At 31.1% G+C, this 20,333-nt stretch overlaps 2 protein-coding genes across 2 annotated transcripts in view; one reads left to right on the top strand and one right to left on the bottom strand.

Moving 5' to 3' along the window:
• Window positions 1-20,333, bottom strand: part of LOC137933461 (probable ATP-dependent DNA helicase HFM1) — a 49,521-nt gene that overhangs the window by 17,849 nt on the left and 11,339 nt on the right. Inside the window, exons 11-12 of the mRNA XM_068777417.1 lie at window positions 20,032-20,105; window positions 18,536-18,637 (exon numbers count right to left, since the gene is read on the bottom strand). Of these exons, the coding sequence (XP_068633518.1) occupies window positions 18,536-18,637; window positions 20,032-20,105 (176 nt within the window). The remainder of the gene's footprint in view (window positions 1-18,535; window positions 18,638-20,031; window positions 20,106-20,333) is intronic.
• On the top strand, window positions 5,726-16,932 carry LOC137933537 (pro-resilin-like). Its single transcript, XM_068777498.1, has 3 exons — window positions 5,726-5,809; window positions 11,362-11,469; window positions 16,327-16,932. The coding sequence occupies exons 1-3, from the start codon at window positions 5,807-5,809 to the stop codon at window positions 16,540-16,542; spliced, it is 327 nt and encodes a 108-aa protein (XP_068633599.1). The 5' UTR covers window positions 5,726-5,806; the 3' UTR covers window positions 16,543-16,932.

Raw genomic sequence — 20,333 nt, 5'->3', positions numbered from 1 at the left:
CTACTACCAACGAGATTACTGACTTCGGTAATTTCGTCTCGGGAATTACGGACAATAAGTATGCTATAATTGATGAGTGTAAGTGAAAGGAAAGGGGAAAAAAATTCCAAGGTCACTTCCTGATCGGACGACTATACGAATTCCACAAGAAGAAATGAAGAAGATTGGTATTAAAAGACTAGAGCAGACCAACATTAATTCATAATGGTAAAAAATATTCAATCAAAAATTCAAAATAATCTATCACAAATGGAAATTACTACTTATTTTGTATTGAAAAATATTTGTATTGTGTCGTCTTATTGAATTCTAATTTATTTATATCTAAATTGTATTTTGAAACTAAAGAAACAGAGATGTTATCTCTCTGTCGAGTACCTTAAAACACTTTTGGCACTAAAGATCCTTAGTGGATGTTCCAAGAGCTCTAATTGCGATTTATATACATTACGATATTGTATCGAAGATATTTATTTTGTCGCATGCGATTTGTGATTGTCACTAAATTATCTAAAGGGTATTCATAATAAAACAAATTTATCATTACAAAGGTTATGGTACCAAAAGCTGACGGAGAAGCTTTAACCAATTGTATTTATGAATAAATATTATATATACACTATAAATAAGATTAAATGTTTCTGAAAAATATGTTTAAAATTTACATTAAACAAGTCATGCTATTTTTGTTTTTTTTTTACTTGTTCTTCTGATGTAAGTGGTCAGGAACATTGCTGCTACTGCATACTCAAACTGTTGTTGAATTATTTAAATTTGATTCCAGAACTAGGTTGCAGATCCTAACTCATCTGTTGTATCTAATGTTTAAAAGAACAACCATATAAATATTATATATATCTTACAGCTTAGTTTAAATTACTTATTAGTTATCATATAATTCAATTTACACAAACAATGTACATAAAGACAACAGATTTTTTATAAGGTATGAAATTTTAGATTCAGTTAGCGGTCACAGATTTGACTTAAACCTTATTTATTATCGTACACGCCGTAAATATTTACATTGTCGCATATTAAATTTGAAGTTTTAAATATAAAAAAAGTTTTATTTTAACGCAGTGTGGCGAAGCGAAATAATTGATGATAAGTTTTTAAGACAGTCTTGAGACATAACGTAGAGCATATACTTATTACGATTAGATTTTCATTTAATGTATTAAAAAATATTGAATGTTATATAAAAACATTAATGATGGTTTTTTTATTATTATTGACAAATGTCGTTATTTTTTATTTATTTTATCGGGTATGTTCGGATATGGGTATTTAGAGACATTGGTACATACATAGACTATTCTTTTTTTGGTGCAGAACTACGTTAGAGAACCAAGCTTAGTAATAATTTTGTAATATCAAGCTTAAACAATGAGAACTTTCTTAATTATTATACATATATAGCACATACATTAGTATATGTCACAGCTTGCATTAAATTACTTATTTGTTTTCTTAATTACATTACTTGTCATCCATTTACTTGTTTTATTGACTTGCCTAAAAATCTATGTAAATTATCTTTATTGCTAAATAGTTTGTGTATAATCCTCATATTTACTTATACTATATTTTTGAGTGATTTCTAACTCTACTGCACAAAGGAAACTCGATTGTTTTGATTATGCTTCGACTTGTCTCCAGGTCACAAGCACTTGGTTTTGAAGTGGCAAGGCGCAGAAGATGCTTAGCGTAAGACTACACAGTATCTAAGCCCGAGGGTTCCTTCGGAACCTTCTGTTCTTGCCGGGTAATTATTTATTCACAAACCCATGTGCAAAAGTAAACGTTATATGAAGTGTACTCGAGAGAGCCATATAGCTTAGTTATAATAACACAGTGACAGAGCTAGGTTAAACTTCTTTAATAAAGAAAGGTATCATAGACGTTACACAGTAAAGTTAAAAACTTCAACGAACAAAGATCATCTTTCAATGGTAAAAAAATACCTACCTCCAGTGAAAATGGTAAAAGTAACAAGCCCAGATAATGAAATTTATTTGAAATAATTATGTTGAAATATCTACAAAACATTTTATACAACTAATAAAAAAACTGGATATTTGCCTTAATTGAGAACATTAGAAACAAACTTGTTTTTAACTACAATAATAGCTTTTTTAAGTTCGTTTTTCTATTGATTACATTGTCATCAATCATCGTATTATGCAACAAAACTATGTCCTTTTTAGATGTAGGTAATTCGGCCTTTGACTTCGACAATCAGCGTTACACAATCAAAAAGCCATTAATTACTGGTAACTTTACGTCCATCTTAGTTGGAGAGGGCTATGGTGGATATTTTTCTATCAGTTCGAAAGATGAGGAGTTCCATAGACGAACACAAGTACCAACATAGAGCAGCGGATTAACAGTTCAAAGTGGCAGTGAGCTGACTAGATAGCGCGTATAAATGATGGCAGCTGGGGTTTTAATGTTTTGGGGTTGGGACGACGGAAAACAATATAGGCTGCTTCCAACCCGTGCTATCGGGTAACTATGAGGAAGGTCTATGTCCAGCAGTGAATGTGTTATAGGAAAAATATGATGATGATAATTTGGAGTTCAAAAATGATTTTTGATAAATTTGGTAATGTTTTTCCCAGCACGACGACTGTGATAAAAATAATTCTCAATAGGTAAATGAAAAAATATTAAAAAAAATTTAACAAAACCTTGTAATCAATATTTGTGAATATAATTATCTAAAAACCTTAAACAACAACGCTTGCAATTATTGGTAAAAATTACAATCCGTTGACACTATTTGGTTACCTCAGTTTACAATATGAAATGAACGCCTAAACCGCATTGGTATACCAGACAACCGTGTAATAAATTGAGCTTTTTTAGACCTGTCTGTTGAAACGAATTTAAGTGGCCGGGTAGTTAATACGCCTGTATTAAGATTATTTTTGCTAAAAGACTCATATGTTGTTTACAAATTAGACATAAGTAACTCCAAAAATTGTTTTTCCACATTTTTGATTGCAGTGTCATCAACCGCATATTTCAAATATAATAAGTATTTTAATACACTTTTTAAGAAATCACAAAAGGCACATATTTTGTATCTCTTAATCGTCATTTATAAACGGTATTTACTAACGGACGTCCACGGCGCACATAGCCCTCTTCCATAGATTTAAATAACAACCGGTTGAAAGCGGCCTGCATCCTGCGTTTTCCTAAAACCTTAACAAGATCGTCTGTCCACCTTGGGGGCGGAAACTCTTACGCTGTGTTTGCTGATCCTTGGTTTCTACTCCAGAGCCTCAGGTCCTAACGGACATCTATTCTACGTGTTATGTGGCCTGTTTACTATCAATCTAACATACCAATCCGCTGGCTTATGTCGTTATTGTTGTATGTTATTCTCGTTCAAAGATATATTACTTTAAATACACGTCGCTACTTGTATAAAAAACATATTTTTTTACTGAAAGAATTACGCGATGGACATACAGTCACGCCAAATCATTTAATCCTCTTAGTTATGTTACATTTGAAATATCCAACCTAAATGGAAATTAGGGTTCAGGTAATACAATAAATATGGACCCTTATCAATCGAGCACTTTAAGTCTCCGTTCATTTTCAAAACACGAAAGATTTATTATCTCAGCTTTATTTTTTATCAAATGTCGCAGAATTAAATTTATTTTTAGATGATTCACGTCAATTGTTACCTTTTTCAAGCCAAAAATAAAATTTGGAGATATAATTACCAATATCCTGCATTCACGACATGTTTGATTATTAAAAATATGTTTAATATTGGTACAATTAAGGAACTGTAGCCTTAAACTTGCAATTAAAAAACTTAATTCTCCTTTAAACTTTTTTATTTGGGTATACTGTGAGAGTGTGATCTTTTAATAGCAGACTTTTTGTATTGCATCCTGTAAGATCAAGTTCTTATAAAAAGATCAAATGATACGTATCTTACGATATCTAACGATCAATTCTTATTATTGATATTGGGACGGCGTTATAAATATTATAAAAACAATTTATTAATAGACTCTTTTATTAAAAAACTAAAAGCTTTAAAGATGTATGTATAGCTCACAAACAGTCAAAAAAGCTTTAACACTTTTATACCTATTGCCACCGAAATATATAGTGATCATTGTGAAATATGTTTTATTATTTTTATTTTATATTTTAATATGACAGACCAATAATCTATTTTAGTAGATTTTGTGAAGAATGTGAGAAATAAAGAAAATGAATTTGTGAGGAAAGAAAGGATAAAGAGCAATAAAAATTAAAAATTATTTACACCCGCTTTGTAACGTCCCTGCCCCAAACAAAACAGAGGAACGAGTATAAAAAAAACTTGTTTTGGTTGCAAAGTGTGCTAATACAGATAGTAAACAATAATTAAATTCAATAATTTATAATCATAATTTTATGAACGCTTTTTACGTATTAAGTAATTTATTTTTGAAACCAATGATTTTTATATAGGGTGTACAATACATAAATAGAAATTAAATAAGCTTTACATACACTCCTTTAAAGTTTCGTGTATATTAAAATAAGTTTAATATACTACTAACATATTTTATAAAATAAATATATATTCACTTGAAATGTGTAAATATGTATACATGTGTATTGGCCAAATCATCATTTAATCATTGTGTATATAGTTAAAAGCTTTTGAACGAATTGTATGAAGTCGGCGGTTAACGTTTGAAGAGCACGTCAAAGATCACATTGACGGATTTGTGTTACTTCCTTATCGTGAACTAAGGATGACAGTGCAGGTCGCTTTCACCGGTTTATGGCTCAAAGGATAACCTACTAGCTCTTCCTTGTGCCCTACATAATACATTTAACTATATGTATTACAACAAAGTAAACTGAATACATGAAAAGTCAAACGTTGCAACGTTATTAAGAAGTTCTGTTCGCGATTGTCTCTGTACAGACATTTATATTCATGGAAGGTCACCTGCGTTTGTGATGTTATAATGGAACAAAAACTATTTTGCTCTCAAGATCTCTGTCTACTATTTGTGTTACTTTTTCATTATTAATTGACCTTTGACTTTGATTTGAACTAAAAAGACAGACAAATTTATAAAGTACTGGCATCTTTTTATTTTAAAAAAATGTTCATAACTCATAATACTATAAAATAATGCTAATAACGTTTTGTTTATAAGGATGTTACAAGTTCATTATCAAGAAACTGTTTCTAATTGATGCCTACCGAGGCTTTTCCGACCACGCATCACAAATTTAGCTTCCAAATGTACGTTTAATTGAAGATTCAAGGTCACCCATCACTACGCTTTAATTGCATGATAACCGAGAAGCTTCACGTAAAATACATTACAAAATAATTACTTACCAGATAATTTGTCTAAAACGTTTATGTTACGAAAACGTGCGTCTAAAGTTAGAACATAGATGATGAGCACATTGTCGCGTTTGTTACGATGTGTGGCCACTTGTGCAGTTGTTAGCGCGCAATGTATAGGTGTATTTTATTTACGCGATAATAATATATGCATTGAAACGAGTTGATATTTAGTCACGGCTATTGGCGTATAGTTTTCAACTTAGGTCTGCGTGTGTAGAGGGACATCTATCACGAGAGGGCGACATTGCGGCATCCTTGAAGCGTAAGGGGAATCGTGGGGTGAGTATATAAGTGGCAGAGTGCACCAGGGCGCGACATCAGTCGCTGTCAAGCACTCTTAAAGGCACCATTGTCAACAGCGTCAAGTTGCAACTGTGTTTTGTGTCGTATCGTTTGTGTTCATTCGAGTTAATGGTGAGTATTTTTTTATTGCTAATTCAAATTACTTTGTTTTAACTAGAATTAATATTGAAAAAAAAACAAACGATTTTTTTATATTTTAGCGATATGTTTAACAATATATTTGCATAAAACGAAACCATCATAAGTACTTCTTTGCAAGAATATTAAACGGCAACGTAAATTATTTCAGAAAATAAAAAAGAGAAGTTACAAATATTTAATAAAATGGATATCACGCTTTGATTCTCTTTCAATTTATGAACTGTTTATGTAAAGTTCTTTTTTGGATATTAATTTAGCGCATTTCCTCGTCATTCTAAAGCTGAACAAATTACATTTAATATATGCTGTTGTCGTATATTTACTTTAATAAAGTAATAAAAGTAACTTAGCTTAAATAATACATTATATTTATATATCGAAATTTTACAAATTAATATATATCTTCATGATACAATAATGCACATTATTGTATTGAAGAATATATTTGTTTCATAGTGATTTTCACGTCACTGATAAACGAATTATTACAAGGACAAAATATAAAGTTACGTTAGAAATACCGTTAAAACACATATTTTAAAATTAGTTACTAATATCTTGACTTTTCGAAGGTGCTAAATACAGTTTATTCCAAAAAAAATTCAGAATCTATATCAGAAAATAAAAAGAAAATGAGAAAATCTTTCGGAAAAATATATTAAAACATAAAATATATAAAAAATTTAGAAATTAATGCTGCCCTGAGAGTACATACTTGCAGTTAGATGTCGTAATTATTAAGAGGCATCAAATGAATAAGAAAATTTAAAATATAAACATTAAATATATTAATATAGTATATAAAAATTGTTACTGGTTTTAGAGATTTCTTTTACTAACTTACTTGCTATAAACATCGTATTTATAATTATGCTGTTATATCTAATAATTACATCAATAAAGAATAAAAAAAGTATATATACGGTAAATAGAACGACATAAGTAGCGCGATGACATGAATAACGTTGATTTTACAACAGAAGTGGTTAAGAAGGATAATGTACAAGTACGAATTATTTAAAACTAAAATGATACGCATAAGCACCGAATACGATTATATTTAGTCACTGGAGTGACAAAGTGATTCGCGTTTCATCGGTTTTAGATGAAATATAAGTACAGTGCGATATTTTGATCAATGCGGTAAGAATACAATTACAAATGAACTATGTACGATATATTACATACAGGTTACGTTAAATTACGCATAAATATATTCAGTTTTTTAAAGTTCCACGAGATATTTTAGTCCTTTCTCTTCTTAGTTTAAAATATAAAATTTAAAGTTTATTACTAAATAAGTATTATTACAAGAATTTATGGTTGATGCACGGGACTTACTTTGTTTACTCATTACATGGTTGGTATTATAACGTACACTTAAAAATTTATTAAATTTTACTTAAAAAGAGCAACTATTGAGTTTTTGGACGGCTCTTCCCAGCAGATCAATATTCCGAGCCAGAGGTAGTTTAGTACATATAATCTTAAATAAATCGACGATTCAAAAATGCAGGTAAAATATAAAGATATACTTAAATTAAAGAAATTTTGAATTCGAATATGTTGTCTCATCGCAAAATGAAAGTTTTTTGTATAATTGTTATGTGATAAAGAAAATTATTACATAACTTTAAAAAAATACTTCTAACATACATAAATAGGCGTTAATAATTTATAATTGAGAAAGCAATTCTAAATATAGATACTATTTCCGTATCAGACTTTTTATAGTAAATTTCATATATGTACAATCCCCGGAAACATGTTCCACCGAGACTCAACAAATCAAAGGTCGTTGGTTAATCTAATGATTAAGACAAAAAAATATCTTGTTTATCAAACGTAAAAATATTACAATAAACACTGTAATATATTTTACTGCACAATAATAACTGTTCGCACCTGATTTGTTCACCTTTAAAATGTTTTATTTATACATAAATAGTTAATAATGCATCGTTCATAAAGCAATTAAAAAGTTCTGGTCTGTCGACGATAATTACGTGGATATAGTTCAAAGTTCGCGTAAATGTCTATTGTGGCTTAAGAATAACATTGAATGCAAGAAACTGTAGGTTTTGGATTATACATTAAAAAGTTTAACACCATTATCTACACTGGTATCAAGACTTGCACGAAAGGTAAGCATCAGAGAACAATAGAGAGGGCTTCGTTCGCAATTTCAGAAATTCAGGTCCGAATTAGAAATGAAGAAGTTCGCAGAAGAATCAAAGTCATCAACGTAGCTCGAAGAATTGCTCGTCTAAAGTGGTAGTGGAACGGTACATATTATTGGTGCAACGTGGTGATTAGACTCGGCGTGGTTAGGCTCCCTACTAGATGGACTGACGACATAATCAAAGTCGGGGGAGGTTTTTATCTTGCGATAGACGTCTATTGGTTGATATGATTAAATGAATGACTAGTGCGGTTAGAAGGACATAAATGTATGTAAAACCTAATTTAAAATTAATTAACAAGATGTGGTGAGATAATGCATTTATCTAAATCTGAACATTTTAATCACCCATTCAAATATAAACCCAATGTTATAAAGAGCTCATTGAGCAAATTAATGTTGATAATTCGTTCATTGTTCACTTCATTGTGCCGCCGACACGTAGAGCTTGAATTGCATACATTTTATAATTGCAACTTTCATAATCTCTTTGTAACAATTTCTTTCTAAAACCACATCTACAAGTTGAAAATCAGTTGAAATGGTACGCAATATGTCGTATGGCGTAAGATCATGCCGTGACAAAGCACCTCCCCGTAGGAATCGATCACACAAGGCCGTAATAATTGCTTGAACCGTCGGTATCGTTAGTTAACTGCGACCTTTTATTTGAATTTTAAATAATTGCCTCCTATTAGAGTTTTTAATTTTTTATTATCTTACTTTTATATGTTATTCATGATAATGTGATGGATCAATCAATTTCTGTCACGATTATTTGTAAAATTTAACTGTTGTTATTACAAGGGAATTTTGAGAAAACTATACTTTGTTGTACGGTGCTTCTTTTGCTCCACCAATCTTAGTATAATATATTACATTAAGTCAATGTTAAATAAACGAAATAAAGTTGGATTTAAGAAAAATATGAAAAAAAATTATAGCAATTTCCTGAAGATATATCGGAAGATAATTGTTTTGAGGCATTGGTCTATACTTAACTTATACTACATAGATTTGGACTTTATTTATCCGCCATTAATTTATTTATAACGACTTACCATTATTGATCATAAAACAAAATCATAAATTTTATAGTGCGATCGTTTTAAATTAAATAATTATACCAAATTAAATAATCAACAAATAGTTTCCTCATAAATATTTTATTAACGAGACAACCTTTTTCATTTGAAACACCTTTACATCACAAAAAGTAAAATCCAAAACTATTGTATATATAAGTCTGAGGAAATATTTATTATTTGTTATTAACATATCGTATCACTTTCCAGAACTTTTGACACTTAATGGTATAAAAAATATCGTCGCCTCCTGCTCTGGTTAATTTCTTTTCATTCATTTCAGTCGGGCGTTATTTACGGCACTAAATAAAGAAATAACCTCTATACTGCGTATCTAATTAAAGCTTTTTTATTCGATAGTCAGTAACCTATTAGGTTATGAAGTTATGAAAGTAAAAGATACAATCCAATCGTAACGTAATGTTGTTAATGTATCATTATTCGCACTTTTTTAAGATATTATGCTGCAAAATGTTTATGTTAGACAACTAGTGTGTTCGTATAATTGAGATTAATTTCGTATTTTCAATTTCATGTATTATTACAGTTTAAATTATGAAGCTTTTAAAGTTGTTCTTAATTTACAAATGCTGTTTACCTAACATTGTTTATAGTTTCAATGGGTTTAGGTAGTAGAGCGATAAATGCGTTTATTCTAGGCCTCTATATTTAATTCGAGGACTCCCTTCAGAACTTTGACTTGTGCCTATTGGGCTATACAAGGTGTAGTTGTAAAAGCTTTAAAAAGAAGATTGTATATGTCATTTTATTTTTTGTACGTATATGTGTAACATCTGCTGTCAATTAGTTAATGTTACACCATACCAAAAAATTAATAATCGCAAAAATAAGTAAAAACGTAATAATAATATAGTAAGAAAAGGCGTTTTTAGAACACAAATTACACCATATGGGTAAAAATTGTTGTTTTATCTGTGAGATATATCAGGGTGATTACTTTGTACGTTATGATTGGAAATAGTTGTTAAAGCTTTAAATGTGTTTACTGACAAATGAGCAAAATATTTAGCCTTTTAAATATATTTTGCCAATAATTAATGACCCTGCATATTTTTCTGGATTGAGACGCCACCAAGCTACTCGCTAAGATGGACATTTTATTTAGTAACTGTAAAAGGACCACCTAAGATGGTACTTTGAGATTTTGACAGAGACGAACCTTGGTTTAATTAGTAATAACATATAAATAGATGTAAGTTATATTGACAATAAAAAACCTATAACTATATAAATATATAGTGTAGTAGTTTACGTATAAAATAGATGATTTTAATGCATTAATTAAAACATAATGGTTGTGATGATACAGTAATTACTGTTAATATATCATTGATTGATTGTTTTATAACTCTTTAAATTACCTTATTAATATTAAAGAGTACGGAGTGTTGTAACCCGGACTTCAATTATATAACAAAGTGTACAATAGGTAATAATACGATATACGATGACATAACAGGCTATCATTTACGCATCTTACATACCGATTGATGTTCATGTATATTATTTGAGCATTTAACTCAAGGTTCCTTGGGAATTGCGAGTCTTGTTACTCTTAACTTTGTATTTTATACGTAAACAGATTCGAGATTTCATACCATATTTAGTTTTAAAAAAATTATTCAGTATAAAAATTTAAAAAACATCTTTTTCATTAATATATAATTAGGATGACTAAATTTACTCCATAATCGAACCGGAAAGTTTAATTATATTTTATTTACTAACTGTCCCTACAGACTGTACTGCCTGTCGCATTCGAATAGGAAAAAATAATTAATTTAAACTACTGATAATAATAGCCATAATTTTATTTATTGATTAAATGTGAAATAAATAAATAAATTTTATGACCGATTAACACAGACCAATGAAACTGTTTAAAAACAATCTAAATTTGTCACGGTTTTCACAGTGATATATTTTTCAAGTCTCCGCGCAAGTTTGTCTATATATTTTTTCATAAAAACCTATTTAATCGGTACGGTCGTTCTCAAGTTACGGCGTGACAAAGAGAAATAGGGTTTCATTTTTGTATCTGTAAGCTAAAAATAATTTAATTCTAACTTAGAACAGTGTAGCTTTTCGTTGAAAATTATATTTAAAAATATATATATTATGTGGTCTTCGGAAAAAGATTTGATATGTATAGGAATAGCGGGCTACATAGGATTTTTGGCTCTTTACCAAGACCTCTAGTTTTTCTAGATGTTTCAAAGATATATATATTGCAGATGACGTCAACTAAGTTGTTAGTGTGTGCTCTTGTGGTTGTCTGCATGAGTGCGAGACAAGGATTCGCCGCCCCAGCACCTCAAGAGGAGTCAGGACCTCCGCAGCCGGTAAGTGATTACAAATGATATCTTTCATTTTTATTATCCTTTAAAAATATCCGATTAAAATCTGACTTTGACTTTTAATAAAGCTTGGTCAAGACGCAACCAGCTATAATAAAAGTACGTACACGAGGCAATCTTGTATTAGTAGATAAGTTACATCCTCAGCGCCTATTGGCGGAAGATCTACAACTAATGTGTATTACCAGTGACTTTACCATCTATTTTGGGTCTTATTGGCAAAATCAGAGTCGCTCAACGAGACAGAGCGCGTTATTCTAGAAATTTCGAACCAAGAATGAAGCGATCCGTAGACTAACTAAAGTAACTGACATAGTCCAACGCATTGGCTAGTTGAAATGCCCGTGGCCAGGTCATATAGCGGGTAGATTAGAGGAAGTAAGGTAGCGCGATAATTATGATGATGATGTTAATACTAATAATATTTATTTCTGTTTTAAATATGCAGCAAACGTGTAAGAATAAGAAATCGTCGAATTAGCCCGTAGACTCCCTCTGCAAGGCCAGCCCTTAATATATCTATAGATGGATGTACCATAATCGCCACGATTAGCAGGCGGATTGGCGACAATGCGGGATTATAATACACAGAGGATACTGCTGCTCCTTGTTGAGCTCATGGAAATTTTTTTGAGAGCAGTGGCAATCCTAATTAATTATTGCACAAAATGTGAATTGTATAAGATTGTATACTGGGAATCGAACCCGATTAGTCCTCTACCGATACTCCCTAAGAAGCAATAGTATAAGGACTAATGTAATTAATCTAAACGAATCCATTTGATATACATGACCATATTTTAAATAAGATAGGAATAAAAAAATACGTAAAATAAAGGCAAGTTCTAATATTTTTAGGTTTTAATATTTTATATAAAACAATTGTTTGCGGTTCACAGCAAACAAATTAATACACAAAGATAATGTTAGATTGTTTTATTTTATGTAAATTAAAAATTTATGTTAAAACAAGTATAATCCGAAATTGAGAATACGAAAATAAACACATTCGGAAAATATTAAAACCTCCTTTTAATAAATTTAAATTTAACGATGCTCATCATACGTGTTGTTCCTTTTTACATTGTAAGTTTAGCTCAAAGGAATTCGAATGTAACAAGATATTCCCAATCCCATATGTCCCGTGGGAGTAAAATGCAATGCAAACAGGTCATGACGGAGGGCCTTTTCTCTGTAAGCTTGATATGGTGGAGATATTAATATGTTGCCTTCGAGCTGTCATGTATGCGTCAACCCTTAAGACAACATACTACTAATAATGGCACCTATTTTCAGTATATCTTGATTGAAACACAGGCTTCTTTGAAAGCGAGTAGACTAAATTCTTACGAATCAAAAAGCCTCAATCCGGACACATGCCATCAACATATGCTGCATATCTATTACGATATTGCAATTGCGATAGTAACGGCTCTCGTATTTATAAGCATTTATAAAAAGTGTCTTCGCACGCATTTATGTGTAGTAAATTTTATTGAAATGGGTCTAATTAATGGCGCGATTCCATATTAGGAAATACTATATATTTATTGACAAGAAAAACCTTCTAGAGCCATCTGCATCTCTCATCATCATTAGAAAAAGGCATTGTAGGCATTTTGAGGAACTCATTAGAGATCGTAGAATGCATTAGACATTGAATAAATTATCTGGAGAATTCGCAGGCTATACTCTTAATGGTTTTTAGCACGGAGATTAGTAAGGTCGCCAGCATTAATTTACTTAACTCATCAATCAACTGACATCTTTGGAAAATCGATATAAATAAATATAAGCGAAGGTAAAAGTTTTGAATTTAATGAATTCGAAAATATATTTATGCAAGTAATCGACGTTATTAAAGAAAAAAACATTAAAAATAGATATGCCTTTATAGTATTTATATTTTATTCTTCAACAAAGATGATTAACATTTTAAGTGATATGTGTTGGTTTACTTAAAAATATATTTAAAATCGAAAATAAAGAACATAAGCAAAAAAAGAAAGAAAAAATTGTTCTAATTTTTTCAAATAGCATTGTCATTTCAGATATAGCATGTCCCCTCTGGACCTTTCACATTAAGACTCCCACATATATTAAAATTTTATACAAAATAATTATCGCCCAATTTAGTTAGGTTTAATGTAAGAACTTGTATATTGTTCGGGTTTTAAATTAATACGTCTCCAATGCTATCGGGTGCATCTTGATAACTATGTATTATGTTAACTATGTGAACATTTGCGGCGCGAACTCACTAATTGGACGGAATTGCGTTAAGCCGTTTCTGTGAGTACACCGTTCTTATCTCGAGTATATCGCGATTGAGTTGGTAACACAAGACAATAAAACCTAATGGAACCGTTGTGAGCTTTAATACGTTACAATTACATTCCTATGCGACATATTTGTTCAAGTTCATATGAGAATGTACAGTCTACAATAAAGAAGCGGTGTTTGAAAGTGTCTTGCAAAAAGTTTATTGTACATAGTTAAGAAATTTTATCATGTCGCAAAATGATGTGACTATTATTAACTTGATTTCAAACAACAAAATAACGTTGACTTGATTCATATTACCACTTATTTTAATTATACTTTAACGTTCCAGTTTGATTTGAGCAAATCAGAAGCCGTAAACATTCAAAGTTTTGTAAAGCATCGACCTGTTGAAAGACTAAAAATGGCAGCTGTAACAGCACTTGCCCATAAAGAGATACAATTGTAATTAGTATCATGTGTTGTACAATAGGAACTTCTCTTCTTAGGTTCAATATTCGAATATATTTTTTTGTATTAATTTTCATTTAAAATGTTCGCATATGCATGGTGCTGCCTTTTTATTATGATGCAGCTTTTCCTAATCATTTACTTTTAATTCCTATGGTTGATATCTAAAAATCATTCGTATTTTCGCACGCAGAACTAATGGCTGCTAGTGCATTAAAGTTCTAGAAACATCGGAGCGGTAAGCGTATTGTAGGACGGACATACAAGGACAGATGTTCTTGATAAGGTTATTGGAAGACGCTAAATGTTATGCCACTTCCAACCGGATATATTAAAAATATATGTGGAAAGCCTTTGTTTGACTGTGGACGTCTCACGACTGAAATAATGATGATATAAAGTTTGAAAATAAATATCAATTTTACTCTCGTGGTTCAAATTACATTATAAAAAAACAGTAACCGAGTAAATTCGTCGTTCATCCTTTTTGATCCATCGAATGGGAATGCTACATGCATATCGAATTATTCTCGAGTCCAGTGACTGCGTGGAGCGACAGCTCATTGGGCTTTATTGCTTGGCGGCATCCCAATCCGATTAAATAAATAAGCAAGCTTGACAACCCGATACGATGGATTCACCATGCATTTACATGTAATTTGCAAGGTATTTGGAATAAGCTGCGTTCCCCATCACCATTTTAGCTGTATAACATCCACTACTGGACATATGCTTCCTCCATTCATTTCCAACAGGACCAGCTATAAGTGTACAGCATCTAGCGTTCTTTGACTTCCTTAACAAACCTCAACACACCAGTGGCCATTTGTTTTGTGCTACGTGGCCTGGCTACTGCCACTTATTTTTGCCAATTCCTAGCGTTTATAAATTTAAAAAAATGCAAATAGTTTCTATTTATAACATAGCACTAGACTTTTGATTTAAATATTAGAGACTCTTAGATTTAATAACACCGAAAATAATATCATAAAAAATTATTATTAGAAAAAAAACCTGAATGTAATTTATTCATTGATTTAACAAAATTGAATCGAATACTATACGTTTATCTATATTACATATATAATTTTATCTTCACTATAGCTTCTATTATAGTTTAAAATAAGTAATATATGTTCGTAATACATTACGTGAATATTTCAGAGCTTAATATTTTATTGCGCAAAATAATTAATCTTGAGGATAGACTGTTTATGTAAAAGCTTTATGACAACTTATTTTAAATTATATTAAAATAACTTTAATTCTTGATATTATATCAATAAATGGTAGCCATATCAAAAATAAAAATTCACTAGCCTATTATTTTTGACGAATCTTATTTGAATTATTCACACAAATTTGTTTTTTTTTCAGCTTGAGCCAGTCAAGGTTTCACTTGTATATAAGAACTTAGCAAGGTTGTGTTAGAGTATCACCGTGTTAATTTATCATTATATGTTAATGATAAACCAATTGAAATATTTCTCGAGCGTATATTGTTGGAATACGTACATATAAAAACCTAAGAATGACATATTTATTAAAATTTTAATTAATAATTATATTTTACCAAAACACGTCTATAGGCACATAAGACTTAATTACGAAAAGAATTATAATCACTAAATATCATTGTTTACTCGAGATTTCTAACCGATCGAATTGGAATTTTCTGGGAGAAACCTGTATCCAGCTGTGAACCTCTTACAGCTAAAACGAAGATGGTGATAATGTACAAATAAAGTTTGTTCTTGTTAATGACCATTTTCTCGCAATATACTTACATTTTAATGTTTTTTTTGGTGGTTGAAATAACTTTATCGCCGATATCACTTGTCATAGTAAAGTTAAACGCATTATATCTTTAAACCAGCCTTTAAAGGGTAATTATAAGACTTAACTTAAATTTGTTCTAACATTTTTAGACACTTTTTTCTCTTGTATGAAATGAAATGTGTTAAATAATGTATGGGTTTAAAACTACAAATTTTATTGCTCGATGCGGGCAGCCGAAGACCGGTCATTTTTAGGGGTGACCTATGCCTTGGAGTGAGCGTCTGTTTGCTGACATGATGATAAAGATGATGAAACTATTTTTGTTTACAGTATGAATATAAATACGACGTAGAAGACCCAGAGAAGACTTTATATTTCGGAGCTAACGAATCGGGAGACGCACAAGGGAAAGTTGTCGGAGGATACCGCGTTCTGCTGCCTGACGGTAGACTCATGAACGTGGAATACACAGTGGAAGGCGAGAGCGGGTTCGTGCCGAAGATCACATTCGAGAATAACGCAAATCCATTCGGTCAAGGCAAATGAACACTGCACAAAGCTGATGTAAATATAATTATCAAACTTTAGACAGCAAATAAAAAACTTACATTATTTATAATTCTAAATTTATATAAAAATTAAAATATAATTTAAAAAAGTATCTATTTATTTTTACATACGAAAAAAAAATCGGAAAATGTTATAGTGTTTTAATAGATGTTTTGGTTATAAAATTGAAATTCAAAAATAATCATAAACTCTTGCCGTAGTTACCGATCGTTGTGAGTCGCGTGTTTATTATAGGACCACTATTGCCATCAATTTAAGATTTATGTTAGTTACCTAGGTTTGAGTAAATATATAATGATTGTTTTGTGATACTGACGCTTTGCGATACTTAATGTAGCGTAATTTTTTATACATGTAAATTTGATAAGCAGCCAATAAATAATTTTATAAAATTAAAACATGGTTTTATTTTATTCGTCTAATTAATATTAAATTTGTAGATTTAGCTTTACTACAAGGGCTACATATTCCATGTATTTGTAAAGTTGAAAATTTTAATTTATCGTTTGCATTAAATACTGGTTATATACCTGTTAACATATCAGCATTATAAACACGATATGTTCATAATGCTAGTAAAAAATAGAGAAAAAATAGAACATAAACCTTCTAATGTTTTCTTTTTAATAATCGAATTTTCTTAATAAACAAATTATAAATGGACAGCGTTCTACACATAAAAAACTCTTTCATTTCATAATAATTTTTTCATAATTTGAGATCATTTATTTGCATGGTTTTCTTAATAACACACCGTCACACATGTCAATGTTAGAATTTTAATTTAAGAATTTGGTTCTCCGCACATATTTTTTTAGAATTCTGAGTAGGCTCACCACCGTATAGTATGTCATTTAATGATCCTTTTATTAGTTACCTTATAGTATAAAGATGATAAAAAGAAAGGATTCTGGTTTTTTAATTCCTTGTTAAAATAACATTGTCACAATGTCAAAAGGGAAGACGGGCAACATATTTCAGAAGGATTATGAACAAATAAGAAAAGGAAGTTTCACAAACTGAATCTACAGATTTAAAAGATTATAGCACGGAAGACGTTTGGACTTAACCTTGTTTACGTAACTTTCTTTAAAGTTCCAGGGCTTTCGCGAATTCGGAATCTCGGCCTGTGCCCTTACATCAGGTACAATATTATAGACTTCGAAGGTCACCCAGCACTTAGATCAGACCAGAATGATCTGACGCAATAGCCCCGAGAGATCCGATCCCACCATGAACTGTCACTCAATGTACGTCTTTATTATGGTCCCGTTTTTGGGACGTCCCTACTCACTAATCTCTTACATGCTTTTATCATTTTTTATCTTCCTACCATACATCACCTCTATCTCTTCTCCACAATTTCGTCTAGTACAGTCAGATACAATTTTTTTTATTCTAATTTTCTTTGGTTTATTTACATATCTCACTATCTATTACATATTTTTTTCATTTTCATTTCTTTTCCTCTGTATTATTTTTGATACATTCTATTCTGTTAATATATTAATTTTGACTACATATTTTTTATTTTTTATTCTCTGTATGCGTTTAGCATTCCAAGTCAAAGGAAATCGAGAAAGCCGAACCTTGACACAATCCAGAAAGCTCTAACGCTGGTAGATAAAATGACGAAAGAAACTCCTGCGAGGCTTCTATCTAGGATACTCGAGCTCACCGGCAAAAACGGCTTTTTTTGCTTGCTTTTACATGACTCCGTATTGATTTTTAAGGTATCTGTCTTATTGTCGTCGCATTGCCAAGACAGTCGACACTGTGTTTCAGTTTCAGAACAGCGTGATGTTTGTGAAACTTCATGTTTTACAATTACAGGTGCCGGCACCTATTAAACAATTCTTCCGGCAACAGAAACAGGACGACTCGACTGCTGAAACTAAGCCTCGACTATCTTGACGACTCTATATCAATAAAGATGAAAATTTAGAAAATTTGTTTTCTTTATACGTACCTTATCCTCGAGGCGTGTCATAATGACGGCGGTCGCCTCGGTGTCGAACTGCGGTCGGCCAGCGCGGCCCATCATTTGCAGTACCGTGCTGATACTATATTCCTTTGAAAAGGTGCGGTAATATTTAGAATAAAATAATAAGACTTTCTGCCGAATGGTTTTCGAGTGGTCACTACAAGACATAACGTCCCAGCAGCCATCTGTTTAAATGTTTATTTACGCCATAATAAATTAAACATTCTGGATGGCTAATTAAAAACTGCAACGCACTCTATACTTCATAGGTTCACTAAACATATTAACAAATGTTAAACTTTATATATCATAAAAAACTAAATTGCCGGGTACAATAAACCTTCAAGAAAATCAACGGAGAATGTTATGTGACAAAATTAAGTAGCACGATAGTATAACTGAGAATTCAGGTCGACAACTGTTTTTTTATATTTCGTCGACTAACTAGATGCTATGACAGATTACGAATTATTGTCTGTTGCGTTTTTATTAGAGGAACCGGAAAGTTATGTCGCGTTCTTAAGTTAAATTTACACGACTACATTTTTAAAAAGCTTTTATTTCTTATCAACAGTATATTAGCCTTCGTTATTAACAACTTATTACCATCTAGTGTACAAATTTTTACTACCAGAGCTGTAAAAATCAAACGGTTTTTTTGTAAAATATGTCGACAGGAACGACATTATTTTCTGGACTCCCTAATATTTACAAGAATTTATTTTAAATTTATTGATAAATTATTTTCATGACTGTTGTTAATGTATACCATTATTATTAGATGAGTGATCCTGAGCCGGGTATGATCCGGGTCAGTTCGTTTCTTTCTTTTCCATTACTGAACGTATAGTTGTAATCTGCCTTTCACGAGCTATGTACATCTATTATAATTATAATTTAACGACAAAATAAAATGTTTAGTATTCCTTAACATTTCAAGTTTGACATTTGTTTACATTTAATTATACACCTAAACCTTTATGCGGAACAACTCTTTTTGGAGACCTATGTTAAATGTACTACCGAATTGAGACGTCAATTCTTAGGTCGAATAGGCGCATAGGATTAGCAGGCTAATCACTAACCAAATGAACATCGTCAATTACAGAAATTTAAAAAACGAAACTCATTCTTTAATTTTTATTTCATTCTTATTCTTCAGAATTCCTGCTCATTGTACTTAAGGCGGTCTATCAGAAGATTGTGTAATGTTCAGAAGTGGATGACCTGCGGCTGGAATAACGAACAATAATGATATACTTAAGATAAAATAAGCTTATTTTATAGGTGACTGATGACCACGAGCCGCTATACGCAGCTTGGGTAGACTAGGTGGAACGCCGACATAGTCAAGGTGATGCAGGCAGTGCAAGACCGATCCTCGTGGCGATTTTTGAGGAAGGCCTACGCCATGCTGTGGGCCTCTATCGGCTGACTTGATGATGATGATGGGTAATTGTGTGATCTCATTTATAATTTACCTGATAAACCCTATCCACATACTGCTGCGTATTCTTGATTATAACGAGATGCGCAGGCAAGTTGACTCCCATTGCTGAAAATTTATACAAATTCTACCAACATCACAAATATCTAAAATGCTGTCGTTATAAGTATATGTCGATATAAGTATTAAGTATGTTCTCAATTTGAAATTGTAAAGAATTCCTAATTAATTGCGCTAAACACAATATTTATTTAGTATATTCATTCGAAAGAAAAAAATCTCAATTTACACAGTCATTCAGACTAGTATTTCTTTTTAGTACATTAGTGATCTTGG

The sequence above is a fragment of the Battus philenor genome, unplaced genomic scaffold, assembly GCF_028537555.1.
Source record: "Battus philenor isolate CCGP_79_NKW_IND1 unplaced genomic scaffold, ilBatPhil1.0.hap1 SCAF_13, whole genome shotgun sequence".
Lineage (NCBI taxonomy): Eukaryota > Metazoa > Arthropoda > Insecta > Lepidoptera > Papilionidae > Battus > Battus philenor.
Note: the sequence above shows the minus strand (reverse complement) of the source record. Positions and strands in the feature narration are given on the sequence as shown.